This window comes from Alosa alosa, chromosome 1, assembly GCF_017589495.1.
Source record: "Alosa alosa isolate M-15738 ecotype Scorff River chromosome 1, AALO_Geno_1.1, whole genome shotgun sequence".
NCBI classification, from domain to species: domain Eukaryota; kingdom Metazoa; phylum Chordata; class Actinopteri; order Clupeiformes; family Clupeidae; genus Alosa; species Alosa alosa.
In genome coordinates, this window is record NC_063189.1 from 44,459,433 (window position 1) to 44,478,740 (window position 19,308).

Below are 19,308 nucleotides of genomic sequence, written 5' to 3' on the forward strand. Positions count from 1 at the left end.
TCTAAACACCAGGGAACCTTTTCAAGTTTGTCAAAGCAGAGACGACTTTGGTCTCACCCCAATCCCTCAAACCCCCCACCCCCCTAACCACCCCCCACCTTTCATGCCAGCTGGGAGGGGGGCCACTTCTGTCCTCGACTGGTTCGGTGGGACGCGTTGCTCATTAGGGGAAGACAGGCCACAAGACTGCTGTGTTACAACACACATCACCTCAGCCAAAGAGAGAGCGAGAGAGAAAGAGAGAGAGAGAGAGAGAAGGGAGAAGAGAGAGAGAGAAGAGAGAAAGACTGAGAAAGACAGAGTGCAGCAGGGCCAGAGAGTGGCTGTGTTGAGCTCAGAGTCAGGGCAGCCATCAGGGTTTACGTGCCAGAGGAGTAATGGAGGAGGAGAGGGAAGGACAAACAAGGGGGTGTAGGGCTCTGTCTGTCTCCTGACACCAAACAAACAAGGCGGTGAGGGGAGAAGGTGTCACAGACACGAGGAAGATGGAAGAATTAAGGGAACTGAACTGATCTGCCACTGTGCAGTTCCAAGAAAGAAAGTGGTCCTGCAAAAGGCCCAATATTCATGCTAAGAGCAATAAACAAATTAAAGAATGTGCAAACTTTTTTGGAATATGTAATCTAGGTAGCTATACTAGATTACAAATTGCCATTTAAAACAAAAATAGATTAACTGTGAGGAAAAGACTGACACTACACTGTAAAAAAATATTTTCCCTTTTAGTTATGTTAACTTGACTATATGGGGCTTTGCATTCTGTCTTTTTTCAACAGACTTATCTGAACACATTGCGAAGTATTGGCAGAAGCATTTTTTAAAGAGCTCTTCTAATAGAGAACTAGTTATTGGGTGTGTAGACTGGATATGTAGTCAACGTGAAAGGATTCAATTTTAATTTTCTATAGGATTTTATTTTTAGCACGACCGCACAGCCTATCCTTTAATTAAACACTAACAGATTTTTTTGGAGTAGACATTAAGGACTTTGAAAGTCTGTCTGAAGCTGTCTATGGTAACTTTAGACAATGCTATCATTTACCAACCATTTATCATCTAGAGATTTTCATAAATAATTTGATAAATACATTTCTGTTTTTTGGAATTTTTAGGTTATTTTGGCAAGTGATCTATGAAGTTGACATTAATGATTCTACTAAATGTTTTTTTATCTACCGCTAGAAGGATTTAGAAATAAAACGAGACCAGTTCGGAAAATCCTGCATTTATGTTGTTTGAAGTTCAAAAGGCCTTTGACTTAACCTAAAAAAGAGGTTTTCCTGTCAACTCAAAACATATAAAGAGGCATTGTGGACAAAATATATGACATTTACAGAAGTCAGATAGAATAATCCTCAAAGCTGCAGGAAAGATAAAATCGATAATGCGATAGCACATGGTGCTCCTAAGATGAAAACTGTGTCAGAAATATATATGTACTGTATGAATCTTGTGACATCTATAAAGGGACCTTTCCTTCACGAGAAAACCCTCAACTTAGCTTTAATACAATATTAGGCCAATACACCTGTTAGTGTCTCGGGGAAGTGAAATAAAAGCTACCGATGTTTCTGTCTCTATTGTGCATTTTAATAGAGGTTTGGCTGTAAGTCTTTGTCTTCAACCTCAGGCCACTGTATAACTGTACTGTATTTGGATATGGTCAGTTTCTCCTCAACTGAATATCCCCATTTTAGTTCTTCAGTCTCAGTAAGGTGTTGCCCAGCACTGCCACCTATGGACAACAAGAGAGGACTGGCACGAAAAGTTGACGCAGAGGTAGAATGTGACAGTAGAGGTGAACACTATGTTCAAATTGAACCTCGCCAACATGAAATCACTGAAGTATTTTTTTTTTTATTAATCCACATTCCAACCATTTCACGGTCATATATTGAACGTGAAAAGAAGCATTCTATTTTTTTCTGAGGAAAAAAAATGTCAGCGAATCTCACCCTAAAACACAGAGGCAGGAAATGTTAGTCATCTGCCAAGTGGCAGCGCTCAGTATCATTCATCTTTGGGCCTGCTTTCTCGGCATGAGCATTCAGCTTCCTCTAATGCGCGGAGCTTGACAGCGGCCATTTTCCATGGACGAGGGGGCTGAAGAGGCCTGTTGACCCCTCTCCACCACAATTTTCCTTCATCACACTGTGAGACTTCATTAACTTCCAGGGTAATTTTGGGACTTTTCAGAGGCTTGGCCATTATGCAGCGAGCTGTCAATTACACAGTGCTGCTGCCACAGAAATGGAATCCAATAATAAAGTGTTTAGCATGGAGGTTCTTTGAAGGCCATGCGATTGTTTCAACCCTTTCCCAGGTTTAACCGCACATTTGTGTTTAACGGCATTGCTAATCTAAAACAGCTTTTCTTTATGATGTTTGTTTTGTGAAACCCTTAGGGTTTTTTTTCTTTTATCTGTGCAAACTAATTTCTCTAATACAATTTGCTCCAAATTTCCTTATATGTCAGTCTCTTATCAATAAAGCAATATATGCTATATTATAGGATGAGTATGAGAGTGGAGAAGATGATAGTGTGGAAAGATGTGCTTTTTAACATTAACACATCTACTGTACAGACACAATGTGGTGCACAAAGAAGCTGTGTATGAAAGCAATTGCTGCCCCCTACTGCTTTTACAGGAGTATTTCTGCAGTACAATTATATCCAGTGTCAATTCATGCTGAAATTCAACTGTAATTTGATCTGTATTACAGTGTATTTACTAAATCTAAAATGCATCTGAAATAACTTCACTGTAGACACAAACAAAAATCATCAGCATTACACGAAACATTATGGCTCAGCTGCAGAAAGACTAGTCTACTGTGTTGAGAGACCAGCTCCAATTGGACCAGCACAGTGGATACACAACCAAAATAACCCATAGTTGGCATGGACCTCTTACTGAATATCTCTGTTTCAGAATATATGTATATATTTGATCAACAAAATTAATATAAGATATTTACCCAGTCTCTTACATTCTTTTTTTTATCAGTACTCCACTCAGGGAATTTCTACATCCTCTTGATGTCCATCCAAATCACTCAGACACACATAGGCAGCCGCAGCCCAATAGCAAAAGCAGCCAGTCACTGTGCCATCCACTGAGCCATTATTCATCTGTCTCGACAGATGTATAAACTTCTCTCTGTCTCGTTTCTCTTTGGAGGTTCTAAATTATACAGAAAGTGCTGAGGCAAGTTTTCTAAGGAGACAAATGCCAATGATTCCCCACCAAATGTCAACCATGACAGTCACATGTTAATAAGCATCTGTCGGACCAATTTGAAACCCTACTGCTCTTCACCATGGCCAGGTTGGAGCAAACGGAGACAGATTTCACCTGCCTCAAGGCGGAGTGCATCTGAGACAACTCATTGGAAGTTTGTTTACAATCCACACACATCAGGGTTAATGTCAGAAATGGCAAAGGTCTTCCCTCCTGGAATATAATGCAAAGAGTCAGAACATCTGGGACACGGCCCTAAATGGCATGTCAGCGAGCAACCCTTGTGAATTGTGCTTCAGGTATGTTCTCATTAATGAACAATATAGGCCTATACATCCCTACACCTATATCAAGTCAAACAAAAAACTATATTGAGACACAAAAGTAGAACGGTGTGAGTTATCATTAACAGATAAGCATATATTGTTAGAGCATTCAGCATGTCAATATGGCCTAAATGCAGGGCTTAAATTGGGCTAGAGACAACCTGAACTCCGCCTCCCACATTCACGTCCTGCCCGAACTCGGTTTAGATATTTTGCAGGCCCCCTTCAATCCCAAACACGTGCACAGTGTGCGAACTGAGGTGGGATGAAAGACCCCAGGAGAAATTCAGTGTTATTTGAGTTTTCTGTTAAGTTTCGTCTTCCTGTTGTTATTCTGATAATGACAGTCCTGCCAGGCACACCCTGTCCTACTCGTCATTAGCACTGGTGTGTGTGTGTGTGCGTGGATTAGTTCCATACTGAGAGTATCTTGTTCCTCTGGACAAACCATACTAGGCCTTTCTACTGAAGTAACATCTCTAATGTCTCTAGTTTTTGGTCTAGTCTGTGAAAGGCTGTAAGGGTCAAAACACAACTTTTCAGAAAACACATGCCACAAAACATCTTAAAAAACACATTTTTATATATATATATATATATATATATATATATATATATATATATATATATATATATATACACAGCGGAGAAAATAAGTGTTGAACACGTCAACATTTTTTTCAGTAAGTATACTTCCAGAGAGGCTATTCGCATCTACAGACATTAGTATTAACTTAGGTAATCCAGACATATTAAAAAATCCAAACATTAATGTCCCTAAGTAGAGTTATGAGTAAACAAGTGGAATGGCACAGGGAAAAAGTATTGAACACACTAAGAAAAAACAGTACACAAAGGCAAGGAATGGCAAGGAACGAGCTGGAATAGTTAGAGAGTAATTATCCCTCCTATCTGTGCAAATTAATGGGTTAGTACATATTGATGTGCTATAAAAAGGTGTTTCGTTACCAAGTTGTCACACAAGAAACATGTCATGATGGGTAAAAGCAAAGAGCTCTTCCAAGACCTTTGCAACATTATTGTTGCAAAACATATCAATGTAACTGGTTACAGATGCATTTCAAAACTTCAGAATCATCCAGTAAGCAGTAGCAGGAGCCATTATCTACAAGTGGAAGGAACATCACTGCATCATCAATCGGCCATGCACAGGATCTCCTCACAAGAATTCTGACCAGGAAGTCAGAAGGATAGTCAGAAGTGTAGCCTAAGAGCCAAGGACCACTCCAGAAAGAGGCAGCAGGTTCAATTGTTACAGAGAAAATCATAGGTAATGCACTCCACCGCCATGGCCTCTATGCACGCTCACCCCACATGACTCTATTACTGAAGAAAAACATGTCGAAGCTCATTGAATGTTTGCTACACAACATTTGGACAAGCCTATGAAATACTAAGAGAATGTATTCTGGTCAGGTGAGAGCAAAATTTAACTCTTTGGATGTCATACTACACACCATATTTGGAGGAGAAATGGCACTGTGCATCACCCTAAAAATACCATACCAACAGTGAAGTTTGGAGGTGGATGCATCACGGTGTGGGGCTGTTTTTCATCTCATGGTACTGGCAGACTTCATACAGTTGAAGAAATGATGAATGGAGCCATTTTTTCTGGGAGAATCTTGCCATCCACCAGAACAATGAGGATGAGACATGGCTAGACCTTCCAGCAGGACAATGATCCAAAGCATTCAGCAAAGGAAACTCGGTCTTGGTTTCAGAGAAAGGAAATTCAGGCCCTCACTTAAATCCAATTGAACAGTTTTGGAAGTTACCTAAAGATCAGGATTTACAAGAGGGACCCTCTTCTTTTAAAATGATCTGTTTAAAAGAATGGGCCAAAATCACACCTGAATACTGTGACTGATTAGCTTCGTCATAGAGGAAATGCCTTGAAGCTCTCATTACAAATAAAAGGTTTTCTACAAAGTATTTAAGAAATTTCAGTAGGCGCGTTCAATACTTTTTTCCTGTGGCATTCCACTTTTTTACTCATAACTCTACTTATGAACATTAATGTTTGGATTTTTTTATATGTGTGGATTACCTAAGTTAATACTAATGTCTGGTGAAAATTTCATGCAAATAGCCTCACTGGAAGTATACTTACGTGTACTTAAAATGTTGACGTGTTCAATATTTATTTTCCCCGCTGTATATATATATATATATATATATATACACACAGTATATATACTCTTTTTATCCTGTGAGGGAAATTTGGTCTCTGCATTTATCCCAATCCGTGAATTAGTGAAACACACTCAGCGCACACACTAATCCTGGCGCAGTGAGCTGCCTGCAACAACAGCGGCGCTCGAGGAGCAGTGAGGGGTTAGGTGCCTTGCTCAAGGGCACTTCAGCCGTGCCTACTGGTCGGGGTTCGAACCGGCAACCCTCAGGTTACAAGTCCGAAGCGCTAACCAGTAGGCCACGGCTTCACAAACCACTCTCACATGTAAGTGTATGTATACTTGTGAGGAAATTATTTTAGGCTATATATGTCATTATGTACAATGTCATTTTTGGACAATGTTAAATGAGGAATTTCCCTGGTAAAATTAAATTAAATTAAATTATAACAAAAAGGCTTTTATTTTCTAGAAGGCACATTAGTGTCAAGTACATAAACACATTCTTTCAAAATCTTCATACATATTAATGGTCAATGTTGTTTTTATTCACAGCTTCAGACAGCATAAAGAAATCAAAATAAGCAGATTACATTTGAATTTCACAAAAAGAATATTATTAGTCAAAAGTCAAAGTCATATAAAATTCATAGACTTTACACTTCAGTAGTGTAAGATAACAACAAATGGTAAATACAGCAGTTCAAAACACACACAGCTTCATTTTATTTTCAAGATTTTTGTTTTTTATTTTTCAGTTCTGTATAACAAGGCGCTTTTTCAATTTTGTCCCTTCTGAGTTGGTCATGCAGCTGTTAAGAAAATCAAGGCATCGTCTAGAATAATCCTCAGGGAAGTCTCTGAAAAGACTCACGTGGCCTGGTGTGACAAAGTCGAAACTCTGGACAGACAGGTTCTTCCCCTGGAGCACACTGACCATCCGTTCCACATCTGTATACCGAATCACCGGGTCAGCTCGAGAATACAGGTAAAGCTGAGGCCATGGAGCTGGTCGGTCCATCAGGGCATCATAGTGGTTCTTGTGGAAGTACTTGGTTATGGGATACAGGACAATTCGAATGAGGACCACCGTCACGGCAAACAGAGCCATGAGGAGGTAGCGCAGGAACACATTAATGTTGGGTCCCAGGGTGGTTCTGAGCGCACGAAGGGCCCCCTTCACATTGGCACTCCCTGGAGCACTGTCCACCACTGCACCAAGTACACAGAGATTGCTGAACTGCTGGTCCCTCTGTAAAAGCTCCACAATGTACCTGTACAGCATGAACCCCCCATTACTAAACACATGGAAAATAATTGGGTTGTTCTCCACCTCGTAATCATATAGTGTCTCTAGCAGTTTAAAAGCAGTGTGCTTCAGTTCCTTGTAACCAAATGACTCTGAGATGAAGACTGTTTTCAAAGGGGCTGTATAGCGGAGGGTGATGCATCCCTGGAAAAATGTTGAACAAAGTTGACTTCAGTGTAGCCTACATGAAGACTTACAGCAACATTACCTAATATAACAACATGCACCATAATGTGTTCGTGTTAGGCCTACCTGTTGTGTGTAGACTGAACTGTATTTAACTAGATGTTTATCTCTGCAACCAGCCCATCCCAGCAATATTACAATTGGTTCCTTTGTTCCACGCCAGTGCCTCTCTAGGACAAAAATAACATAAGCCCATCAGACCAAAGAGACAATGGGTGACAAAGTGACTGGTACGTAGGCTACACTAGAAACTTGTCATGTCATTCTCATTGACTCGAAGATAGACAGGGCAGGTTATTTTCATGATGCAAATGGCTACTATTGGCCCAACGTTAATATTATTAGTCTACAACATGCACGATACAAAATCACACCCATCATGAGATGGGAATATTGACGTTCTCTGTTTGCCAGAACCAGAGGATGCCAGAAGTAACGGAGACACAAATTGCATTTGCCAATTGTCATTTCTCTCTTCTCAAAGAATGTAGACCATGAACATAAAAAAAAACATCATGCTAACAAGGTAACACGACATAACCGGCAGGTTCAGTTGTCAATGACAGTTAGCTGGCTGGCTGGCTGGCTAGCTATTGCGCCATCTCCCATAACATGTCAGGTAACGTTAGCTTGCTAACTAGCTAACTGCAACAGCATGTAACCATTTTCACCATGCTCACCTGAAATCAACGTCTCTGGGAAAACTATGTTGTAGTCTATGTCGTCATCTCCCATATTCAAGTCTTCAGCAATCACAGATTCCTCTGTGCCATTTATCACAACTGGACGCGTCTCTCTTTTTCTTTGAAAATGACACTTGGCCAGTCTGTCCAGCACATGAGTATCAAATCAGGTCCGACAAGAGGCAACGAATGATGTTAGTCAGTTCCGCTTGTTCGCTTAATTAAAACTTATTCGTTTTTTCTTGGTGTTCTCACACACATAGCCTAGTGACACATTTTATTTATGTATTTATTTGTTTGTTTTGTCACGTCACTGATGAATGTCCTTTTGACATTTTGGAATGATTTCACCTGGGAACAGAGTTTCCATCCTTTAATTTCACCAGGCAGCCAACCTTATAGGTCTATCCCATGCGTAAATATCTTGATGATTAACTACTCCATGACAATAAAATAAATATTAAAATAATTGAGGGTCAAAAAATGAGAGGTGCAGGGAAATGTAGATACCTTAATAATTCACTGGAGCACTTGATGGTTGTAGATGTTTATTAGAATGGATTCATCAGCTTTTTCAATTGTGTCATCTGCACAAACTTTTGGGAGCCTTCCTTAGCCAGCTAAGAATGAAAAACACTGCTATGGAAAAAATTAAGAGACCACTGCACATTTTTCTGATCATTTTTCTGTCATCCTACAGTTGCTGAGTGACATTCGAATGAGTTGAAGGTCATATTCAAAATTAAGAGACCACTGCAAATTTAAATATGACCATCAACTCATTTGAATGTCACTCAGCAACTATATGACGTCAGAAGTGGTCAGTGCAGTGGTCTCTTAATTTTTCCAGAGCTGTAGGCTATATAAATATACAAAATAAAACTTTCATTCTATACTTACAAACCAAGTCTTCAGTGGATAAAAACAAGATAAACCAATGCTGACAACACTATAGCTTACAGAAAAAGCGGACACTGTAAATTGCAAGTAGCAATTGAAATGTATGACTGCAGACAAAAAAGGAGTAGACCTGTATGTAAACCTGTATGGATGATTTTTATATATATAATAACACATCTGCCTATCTGCACCACTCTTGTACATACAAAATAACATATCTATATAATGCATGTCATATCAAATGAAAAACAAAATACAAAATGAGGACCTAGGAAGTACAGTGCCTTTACACATTTGCCTGTTGTTGCACATTTAGTCACCAGAAAGCAGGAAAGCTTTGCCATCAGATGCAGCAGTACTCTCTATACTATCTGGCATGCCAGCTCCGGCCGCATTCACAGACAGGTTATTTACTCTGTCAGTTACCATGGCTTTCTGTCCCAAGACTGTGTCTGCACCCAGCTGCTGAGGCAGGACCGCAGTATCCAGGGATATCTCCGTAGAGACGCGCCGTGCAACGGGGAGGGAGCTGACACTGGATGCATCGGCCTCGCTCTCCGTCCAGCAGGAGTCGGTGTCGGAGGCTGAGGAGAGGCGGGTCTTCCCCCAGCGGCCGCTGGCCCGGGCACCGGGGCCCACACCCACGCCCAGAGAGCACTGGCTGCTGAGAGTGGGCCGGCGCGAGGAGATGCCGCTGCTGGAGCTGAAGGACGAGCGGATGTCCTTCTCCCCCAAGCACAGGATCACCCTGAGAACTGGGATGTGACGGGCAATGGCCGCGCGGTACTTGGGGTGCGTGATGGCGTAGATGATGGGGTTGTGGATGGCCGAGGCTTTGGCGATCACCGCGGGCACAGAGTTCATGTAGGGGGTGAGCAGGTGAGAGTAGCCAGCAGTGGCGGTCAGGGCGACCACCGAGTATGGCGACCAGGAGATGACAAAGAGCAAGATGACCAGCAGAGCCACCTTGGCCATCTTCCATTCACACTTCATGCGATCAAGGACTTTTTGCGATTGGCCACAGTTGATCTCCTTCATTTCCTTTCCTGCGACTCGGATCGCCCGAAAAATAGACAAGTAGCAGCCACCTATGATGCCCAATGGGATGAAGAAGACAAATGTGAAGAGGAAGATGGTGTAGGCTCTCACAGAGTTAGTAAAGGTCATGTAGTCCCAGGAGCAGGACGTCTGAAGGCCCTCGGGGACGTATGCACTCCAGCCAAAAAAGGGGGGCAAACTCCAGCCGAGGGAATAAAGCCACACGAAAAGCAGCACCATGCCCACGCGCTTGCGACTGACCTGACCCAGCAACACCAGCGGCTGCGTTATGGCCAGGCAACGGTCTGCGGCGATGGCGGTCAGAGTCATCATGGAGCAGATGCCAAAGAGCGCCCCGCAGAACGCGTACAGCTCGCAAGCACGTTCTCCAAACACCCAGCGCCGGTGCATGCTGGCAGCGAAGAAGACGGGTGACTGCGTCATCGACATGAGGAGGTCAGCCACTGCCAGGTTCACCACGAACATGTTCCCCGGCGTCCGCAGGCTCCGACTCCGGCAGAACACAAAGATGACAAGCGAGTTGCCCAGTACCCCTGTGATGCCCACCATCAGGATGACTGTGCCGATGATGTAGTGCGCGTGGTCCGGCACGTCCACGGTGGGGAACGGGTGCCCCAGCACGGTATGGTGGCTTTGCATGGGCCCATGGTGAGGCACGTCGTTCATCTTGTAGCTCCGAACAGCCAGAGACTCGCTGAAGGCCTCAGTGCAGTTTGGGTCCCCTTGGCCACAGAGAGGGCCTTTCCTTGAAGGGTGATAGTTCATGGCACAACTGTTACTATACAAAGGCCGCAAGTAAAACCAAGTGAATGGAGACAGAGAGAGTGAGAATTAGTTTTGTTTTACTTCAATTCAAACTACATAGAAATAGAAATAAAATGTATTAGTTTTTGCTAAAAGTGGCTGAGCATCCCCTTTCTGCACGCACAGTCCAATGTGTTCTTTGTGAGTCTGCATGCCACTGGCCTTTGCATCAGCTCTATATATGCTGATCAATGTCAGTCCAGCAGAGTATTGATTGTGCCTGCACGTGGTCTGGTTTGCTCCTCTGGGCACATAGCCGTTGGATGGATCTCATGCGGTGACACTGGACATTTCGTCATAATATCATTGACTGACTAAGAGGTGCACTAATCCAGACATACATTTTACTGACCCAGTTTATACACAGATCTATAATTTCATAAATAACACCAACAGAAAAAAAGGACAACTCTCTCTATATGCATTTCAAGACAGGAGATCATTAAATGGTTCAACGTAATGTTTTAAATGTTGGTCATCCCTTTCGCTATAAAAAAAATAAAACATCCAGAGGTCAGACAATCCATTGATAAATGAAACACATTTTGTTCCAAAAATACGGGAAATGGAGCATCAGAGTGACTGCAGAGGGCCAAATCAATTGTCCAGTGTGTGAAAATGTGGAGCAGGGCGTTCCAATAGGGGCCTATTAGTGTTGCCGGTCCTGAGAACTGCTCACTGACCTGGACACTAACCGTGCACTTCCCCACCTACAGGAGTCACACACAGTCTGCACAACAACAGGGCTTTTCACAGAAATCGCCTGCTTTTAACCTAATTTGGTGACCAGGAGTTCACTGAAAGCTCACTATAGTTAACGCCTCTTGCACATATGCAGTTGTTCAGAAGTGACAAGTTCCTGTCTGGCATTGATTGTGGTACAAATGTCTTTATAAAATACACAGTATCTGTACAAAGATCATTAATGTCATATTCATCAATATATGCAATTTTGAATGTATCTAACATGGCATGGCACACATTGTGTGATGCATATGAATCACATTACATAAACATACTGAAGCTGTAATTTTGATTATAACTTGATCTGAACCTGAGGTCTATACTCCCAACCACTGACATAAGATTCAACAATTCATAGTTAGTAACATATTCAAAATTAAATTCAAGTATGAAATATAATGAAAAGTAGTGAAACAGAAAAAATGACCATAACTGATGAAAACTGATGATCTGAATTACAAGAAGGTTAAGATGAAGTAGAAAAGTGTTCTTTTAGAGGGTGATGGTGATGATTAATAATGGAGTAGCTGCCTACAGAGCTGCTGTAAATCTTCCTATGTCAGTGTTCATGTCGGTCCAGTTACTCCAATATGTCTGTCTCATGGGCCTCCATGTGGAGGTATGTCATTTTGCTTTTTTGCATATACACTTCAGGGGCAATGCCTTGGCGGGGTGGCTTCATAATCGGATTTGCTTCCGTCTTCTTAATATGACCGATGTCGCTGTCAGGATTTGCTCCCTTTTTGTGATCACCAGCGAATGTGTGATGCTCTCTGTTTCCCTCAGCTTCGGACGTCTTTTCATATCTGCATAGGAGCACATTTAAAACCACAGTAAATCGGGTTTTAATGTATATTGAAGTGAGAGAGAAGCTATATGGTGATGGCAATGAAAAGGACAACTCAAAGCTTCAGGTGCATTGACAATACTCTAGTTGGACTGGGTGCCAGTCAAATTCAGTGGTCGGGGTTGTTGTGAATATGGATCAAACTTCAAGTTGATTGTGAGAGCAAAGGCAATATCATGCTATACCAGCAGAGGGCCATGATAACATGCAACAAAAACAGGCAAATTCCCAAGTACACTCGTGCCCCATTAAATGTCCATCAAAGGAGAGTGTCAATACTTACACATGCCCCATAGAGCCTATGGGAAGAGATTGTTCAGCTGGTGAGCAGGCATCACAGATTATGGTTTCTGTATTAGCCAAACAAAACCCATTTGACCTCCTGATTTCTGAAAAAGTCAAACATATATTGATAAAACTGGCACCAGCAAAACAGCCTATTGACAAAAAAATCCATGGCAGAAATGGTCTACTGCGTAATGTTTTCATTCATAACATCTAACCTGAAATGGTGATAGGAGAGTAGAGTAGCAGCTGGGTGGGGTCCAGGTTGTTCCCGATCATCAAGTCCAAATGGGATGCCTCAAAGAAGCTTAGGACTGCTTCTGATTGGGAGTACTGTGGAGACATTTTCGTTTTCAGTAAACAAACATGCAATTATCAATTGCATACCCTAATATATTTTAAGTTAATAATATCACCTTGATTGGCAGAGTGACCACAGTTCTCAGGAATCCCTCTACACGTTCCAATTTGGCTTCATTGTCCTCCGCTTCTTTTATTCCGTAAAGACCTAACCAAAGCATTTGATCATCATTGCCACTTTTTCGTTATTTCATAATCAATTAAGCGGTCTATTCACACAGCTTTGTAAAAGCTGTTTACACAAAATAAAGTGCCAATTGTATTGTATGGATACAGTTTAAATTATTTTTTACCAAGTCGACAGAGAAAGTGGCTTTTTAGTCAATTGGTCAACTCAAGAAAGTCCTGGTTACACACCCTCAAGTAAAAGTGATTCCGCGGAAGGTTCAATTTCCTCTGGAAAGGAATCTCTCAGTTTCTTCAAAATTCTTGTCAAATCGAACCAGCTTCGACGCAGTACTAGAACAGTGTTGTCAGCCCACTCGGCTCTTATTTCAAAGAAATCATCTACGCCACCATGATGGTCTACAATCAGCCGTTCAATACCCAAAACCCAACAATTTCGAACATGCGGATTTTGCGCCTGGGTCGCTTCCTTCGCCATTCCACAAAGTCTAGTGTAGACTGTAGGCTACACGTCTGACTGACTAAAATACGCGCAAATCCACAAAAGTAATACACAAAAACTACTTATATATATATATAAACAATATTAAATACCCTGGCTTGTGCCTACAGAGAAATAGCCTAATTCTGTCGCACGATATAGTTATTTCGAGTTAAATATCCATTTGAATCTTGCGGTGCTTCCATGCCATCCTGTCCCCCTCTAATGAAAAACAAAGCTCCTCTTCAGGTTCGGGTAGATAAGATATAGACGGTGATATATGCTGCCTGTGGCACTCGGTGTGACTAAGTTCATTAAGCAAGGCTGTGTAACAGTCGGTGGAACTTAATGAAGTTGAATACTATAGCTGTTAGTGACACAAGTAAACCTTCTGCTGCAATTCTGAAGTTTACCACACTAAAAAGGCTACTCTTTGAAAACTCAGTTGGCTCTAATTGCAGATGCATTTCCAAGGCTACGGATACTTTGAAATACAGGTGGGATAATCCAATTGACATTATGGGATTTCTGGTGGGATTTGGCTTTCATTTTAAGCGCAAAGCCCTTGTTTGCCCCATAGGTCAAATGGCCCGAGTCAATCCTGTAATCTCTTCCTATTTTGAAACATGAAAACCCATCCACCCACCAAACATCAACATTAGGCATTACATCAACTTATTCAAACCTTTGTTATACTTTTGTGACCGCAATATGATAATCCGACAGTGTTTTATTTTTCTGGATATACACGGGAGAGCTGTTAAATTCCTTGTGAATAGCAGCCAATCAACAACCAAGCCTATTTACCATCAAAAACAAAATCACCACAAAGCAGCCTTTGTGGGCTAAAAACCAGGCAGCCTTCGAGAGCATTTGATTAGGGTCATCAAGCAGACACCTTCCTTCACTGGTGTTTTGTTGAATTGCCAATTAGATAAATAAAAATGCGGCTTTAATAAAGTTGTTTGTTTTATTTTGTGTTTACAGGAAAGCCACAAGTGGGTGTTTTTTATGTCTGAAACATAAATTAAGACCAGAAGGACCTTTGAATGGGTCCATTATCATTGTTACAATGATCCATTATAAAACAGTTAAAAGGAAAACGTCCCCAAAGTGAGCTTGATCTGTGTGACTTTTGGAAAACGTATATATATAAGGTATAACGTGTAAGTTCAAGATTTAATTAAAAGAAATCAGACGGTCTCCTGTCATATGTTTAGGTGTGGTATATCATGTCACTAACAGTCTTGTTTCATTACTCATACCACAGAAATAGATTACAGAGGCTATTTCTGTGGTTGCCGGGGTCTACTCAGTCAGCGGGCTTTGTTGCATTGCGGCTGGGCACTGGGCACGCGGAGGCAGTCTTCTGGCTCAGCAGAGGAGAGTTCTCGGAGCTGTGGTGCTTGCGTACGTGGCGGACCAACAGCTGCCTGTCCGGAGTGGTGTACTTGCACAGGTGACAAGGGAAGGACTCTCCTGTGTGGTGGCGCCGCAGGTGCAGGTCCAGGCTTTTCTTTTGGATGCTGTGGAGTGAACAAGAGCAGTGAGGGATGAGTGAACACACCACTCCACAAACACACATGCGCTCTCTGTGAGCACACCAAAGCGTGTGTTTGTGTGTATGTGTACATAAACATGCATGCACATACTGTAGAACCATGAATCAATCCACATAACATTTACCTGCTGTATGAGCAGTACTGGCAGCAGTAGGGTTTCTCCTGAGTGTGTGTGCGCAAATGTCTGCGGAGGGAGCTTCGGTCGATAGACGCGTATGAACACTGGGTGCATTTGAAGGGCTTCTCACCTACAGTCAGAAAACAGCGGCCTCTTGTTAGAAAAAAAAGGTTTCCCTCATTGCAGTGCAATGTCATGGCAACCCCCAACTAGGGAACAATGGCTCAGTAAGAGGCTCATGACAGCTTTAAAGGTCTGCAACCCTGCAATGGTGCAGATGCAGCACACTGTTCACGTCTGAAAAAGATATATGACTGCATGCCTTCACGTCGTTGAGTTTCCAAAGCACTAACGGACAATTGGATAACAGATGGTGGTGGGAAATTTCTGTTAATATGCTACCCCTCACTGGGGACACATTATTATCCGCTGTGCAAACTGCAGAGGTTGGCTAGGCTAGGCGGCATCATGTGTTTGTTAAATATATGGATTTCAGTGAGTTATACAACTGTTGTTTTTTTATATTTGGCAAAGTAATTTCCCTAACTCATTCTAACCTGAAAATGAATCATTCAGGAAATAATTTAGCGCTACTACAAGCAGGTTAGACACCTGAATCTGACAGTCTGTTTAAGAATAGACCTTGATAAGTCAAGGTGTCACAACAGTGCCATATGGGTAATGCCTCACCTGTGTGAACCCGGAGGTGCTGTTCAAGGGAGGCTTTAAGTCGGGTGCAGTAATCACAGTGCGGGCACTCAAAGGGCTTGTCTCCTTGGTGGATGCCCATGTGGCGACGCATGGTCATCTTCGTGGAGAACTTCCTGTTATTGCAAAGCATGGCCTGTGATCATCCAGTCATTTACTCACATGTCACTCTGCCATGTTGCCCTTGAAATAAAGGTGGCGCACACCGGAATACTACACTAGAATTACTGCAGCAGACAGCAGCAGGCTTACTTAGCTGCTGTTATAGACTTCACCTGTCACAAAGGGTGCAGCAGAATTCCTTCCTCCCTCCTGTGTTCTTCTTAAGGCGTAGAGTCTGCTCCTGCGGATGCCCTCCTGTGTTCTTCTTAAGGCGTAGAGTCTGCTCCTGCGGATGCCCATTACTCTGGCCTTCCCTCTCCTTCTCAGTAGTCATTTGCTTTGTTCTCTTCTTCACTGGCTGATACCATGTGTCTGGCTCAAACATCTTTGGCTTTTGTGAATTCCTGTGCAATATAGAGGACAAACATGGTTACTTACTGACTATAGTGAAATGGCAAACAAATGTTTCCAGACGGCTTCACATAATATGGTACACAAATCAATGGTCTCTGCAGAGCATGAATATAATAACTGTTGTGTATTGTGTAAAAAAAAACATACTCATTCAAGTGGTTGTGGAGTTCTTGGCATTTTTTCTTCCTTTTTTCCAGATATTTGTGTTTTGTCTGAATATGTCGGTGAACCTTTTTCCAAGAGTTTTCTAAAGTGGGAAGATACAAACAACAGTATACAGAATACTTTAACAATTAAATTACAATTCACTCGTCTGCACAAATGTTGAATATGTCTCCGTACAACTCATTGTTGTTCATCATTATTGTAGTCATGAAGTAATATGAACACATTCCAGTACCATATTGTCACAACACTGGAGGTACTAGTCAAGACAAGAATATTTCAAGGAGTTTGTTTTAGTTTAAGAGCTTCAAGTGGATTTTGCAATGGTTCCATTTGCTATGCAATTTTCCATTGTATTTCTCAGGAATGTAAGTTTGCACAGTAAACCAAATTTATTTTAAAATACAACCATTCAGTTCATAGAAATAGTTCACATGATTTGCCGTAAAACTCCTACCGAGGAAATCACACTGTGGACATTTGAACCCTCCCTGGCAATGAGAGCGTTTGTGTAACTCAAACTCCGACGTAGACTGGCACCATTCGTCACAGGAGGGGCACTGTAACAACACTGTCCGAGGCTGAGTTTGTGCTTGCTTCCGGCGTTTATGCTTCTGCTCATGAGCACGCCGTGCATCCTTGCACTGAAACGTCTTATGGCACACCGTGCACCTGTGCGGCCTGGCACCCCTCCTCTTACTGTGACCCCGCCAGTGGCACTCCATGTCCGTCCACTCCTGGGCCTCCACACCGCAGCGAGGACACCTGAACTCCTGTGGTCCATTGTGGCACTTGAGATGCACGTCCAGCAGACTCCGGTTCGACACCACCACGTGACAGAGAATACAGGACATGCTTCCGTCCTCCTCAATTTGCTGAAGTGTCTCTGGAACGGACAGGCTAGTTTGTTTGTCCTCTATGAAGTCCCCAGGGTCCTGTGTGCCAGAGGCAGGCTTACTGTCAGGAATGCTGGACTGTTGGTGGACCTTGTTGCTGGAGATGCGGCATAAGCCCAGGGTCATCAAGTGTGCTGACTGGGCCATCTCCTCGTCATCAACGTCCGAGTCCAATCGACAGGACAGAGCATTTGGCAAGTCCGTCCTGGAGTCACGGAGCTGGAACACAGACTCTTCTTCACTGTCCTCACCGTTTCCATTCTCTGCGAATAAAGTATTTACCTATGAGAGCGAGGATGCAAAAACAATAGTAAACAATTACAAAAGAATGTGTGTAGCCAAATTTTTAAATTCTACAGTCTTAGTATTAGTTATATCATAACCATTACACTAATAATATAAGATGACAGAAGAACTTTTAAGAGCTATGTGTATTTGGCATAACAGCTTAACAGCTGTTTTATGACACTGTTATGACATGATGACACATTATGAGACAATTACACTTCAAATAGACCTTCCACTAAAAAAAGGTGAAAGACAGATAGACCTGCTATAAGTAAAACATAAAAAATATACATTATTTTACAATATTTTCAGTGTTAGAACTCATAGTCCTCTGTATCACAAAACTACAGAGTGCTCACCTCACAAGTCTCCTCCACGTGGAGACTGCTCTCTGAGTTAGAGCTGAGGCCCATTTCACAGGACTGAGGACTTATGTTCTGAAGCATCCCATACATAGGCAGTAAGAAGGACATGCGCTCTAGTCCGATATGGTCCATGTGGTCTTCGCCATCTTTGGAGTGCAGCTCACCATCCAGGTCATAAGGGGTATCGTTTTGATTCAAAACCTCACTCTCTTCAACCTCTAACCCAACATCTGCACTTTCACTATTGTCTTTCTCCAGACACGTCAGGGAACTTAAATCATGTGTTTCAGCCACATGGGTGCTGATACTGGCTTTAATGCTGCTAGTAAATTTGCATACCCTACAACGATACACCTCTACTAGGAAGGCCTCCACAAGGCTTGATACCCTGGCCTCCATCCCCTCTGTTGAGCTGCAGTAAAGGTGGGATGTGACCCTGTCTTCTGCCAGACGCAGGGTCACCGGCGGTATGTCTTGGTAAATATCTTTGAGCCCATTCATTCTGTAATGGATAAGTAGAAAAGTAGACAATTACCACACTGACAACAAAACTACAAGTTATACAACTGAAATAACTAACTGTTATCTACTTTGCATATACAACAGTGGAATTATACAGTGCTTTATGAAATCACTCATTACCACACACTGACTGTAATAACGTCTACATAAGATGAGCCAGGGAAGGGAAAACTAGCTAAGGGAATCACGTTCATTCATTGCGTGAGACTGCATTGTGTTGTGGCGGCGGAATAGACTAGTGTCGCCATGTGAGGATGCTAGACTTCATCTATAGTGTAAATTAGGTTTACCTCATTTGAGGGCTCGTCATGTAACATGTTGTGCTTCTTTTTTAAAAGTTCGACGGTAAAGAAAGAAGAAAGTTATTTGTAACGAATAATGTCACATAAGATAACGTTACCCAGACCATCTTTACAACAACACACGGCGCAGAATTTCAGGAAGTGAGTTTAGGGACCACGACTACGTTGTTTCATTTGATTGCTGGTAGTGCGGATCTGAGCTGTGCGTCGTTTATATCTCATGTTGATAGTTTATGTAAAATGATTTTTTTTTTTTTGCTTAATAACGTCTGTAACAAAATTGCACATATATTGCCAAATTAAAAAAAAAATTTGAGACTTAGATTTTTCGTTTCTTTAAGTATTTGAAATTGACGCC

At 42.1% G+C, this 19,308-nt stretch overlaps 3 protein-coding genes across 3 annotated transcripts; all 3 read right to left on the reverse strand.

Annotated features, from left to right (window-relative positions):
• Positions 1 to 6,250: 6,250 nt before the first annotated feature.
• On the reverse strand, positions 6,251 to 8,065 carry tmem53 (transmembrane protein 53). Its single transcript, XM_048251601.1, has 3 exons — positions 7,900 to 8,065; positions 7,286 to 7,389; positions 6,251 to 7,177 (listed from the first exon to the last, which is right to left on the reverse strand). The coding sequence occupies exons 1-3, from the start codon at positions 7,952 to 7,954 to the stop codon at positions 6,479 to 6,481; spliced, it is 858 nt and encodes a 285-aa protein (XP_048107558.1). The 5' UTR covers positions 7,955 to 8,065; the 3' UTR covers positions 6,251 to 6,478.
• A 384-nt stretch (positions 8,066 to 8,449) lies between these two features.
• opn4.1 (opsin 4.1) lies at positions 8,450 to 14,369 on the reverse strand. The gene is made up of 4 exons (XM_048251587.1): positions 12,958 to 14,369; positions 12,760 to 12,874; positions 12,540 to 12,645; positions 8,450 to 12,215 (listed from the first exon to the last, which is right to left on the reverse strand). The coding sequence occupies exon 4, from the start codon at positions 10,624 to 10,626 to the stop codon at positions 9,115 to 9,117; it is 1,512 nt and encodes a 503-aa protein (XP_048107544.1). The 5' UTR covers positions 10,627 to 12,215; positions 12,540 to 12,645; positions 12,760 to 12,874; positions 12,958 to 14,369; the 3' UTR covers positions 8,450 to 9,114.
• Positions 14,370 to 14,464: 95 nt separating this feature from the next.
• si:dkey-154p10.3 (zinc finger protein 600) lies at positions 14,465 to 19,074 on the reverse strand. Its single transcript, XM_048251572.1, has 8 exons — positions 18,939 to 19,074; positions 18,121 to 18,628; positions 17,035 to 17,755; positions 16,560 to 16,659; positions 16,172 to 16,402; positions 15,879 to 16,012; positions 15,195 to 15,318; positions 14,465 to 15,034 (listed from the first exon to the last, which is right to left on the reverse strand). The coding sequence occupies exons 1-8, from the start codon at positions 18,956 to 18,958 to the stop codon at positions 14,821 to 14,823; spliced, it is 2,052 nt and encodes a 683-aa protein (XP_048107529.1). The 5' UTR covers positions 18,959 to 19,074; the 3' UTR covers positions 14,465 to 14,820.
• Positions 19,075 to 19,308: the final 234 nt, after the last annotated feature.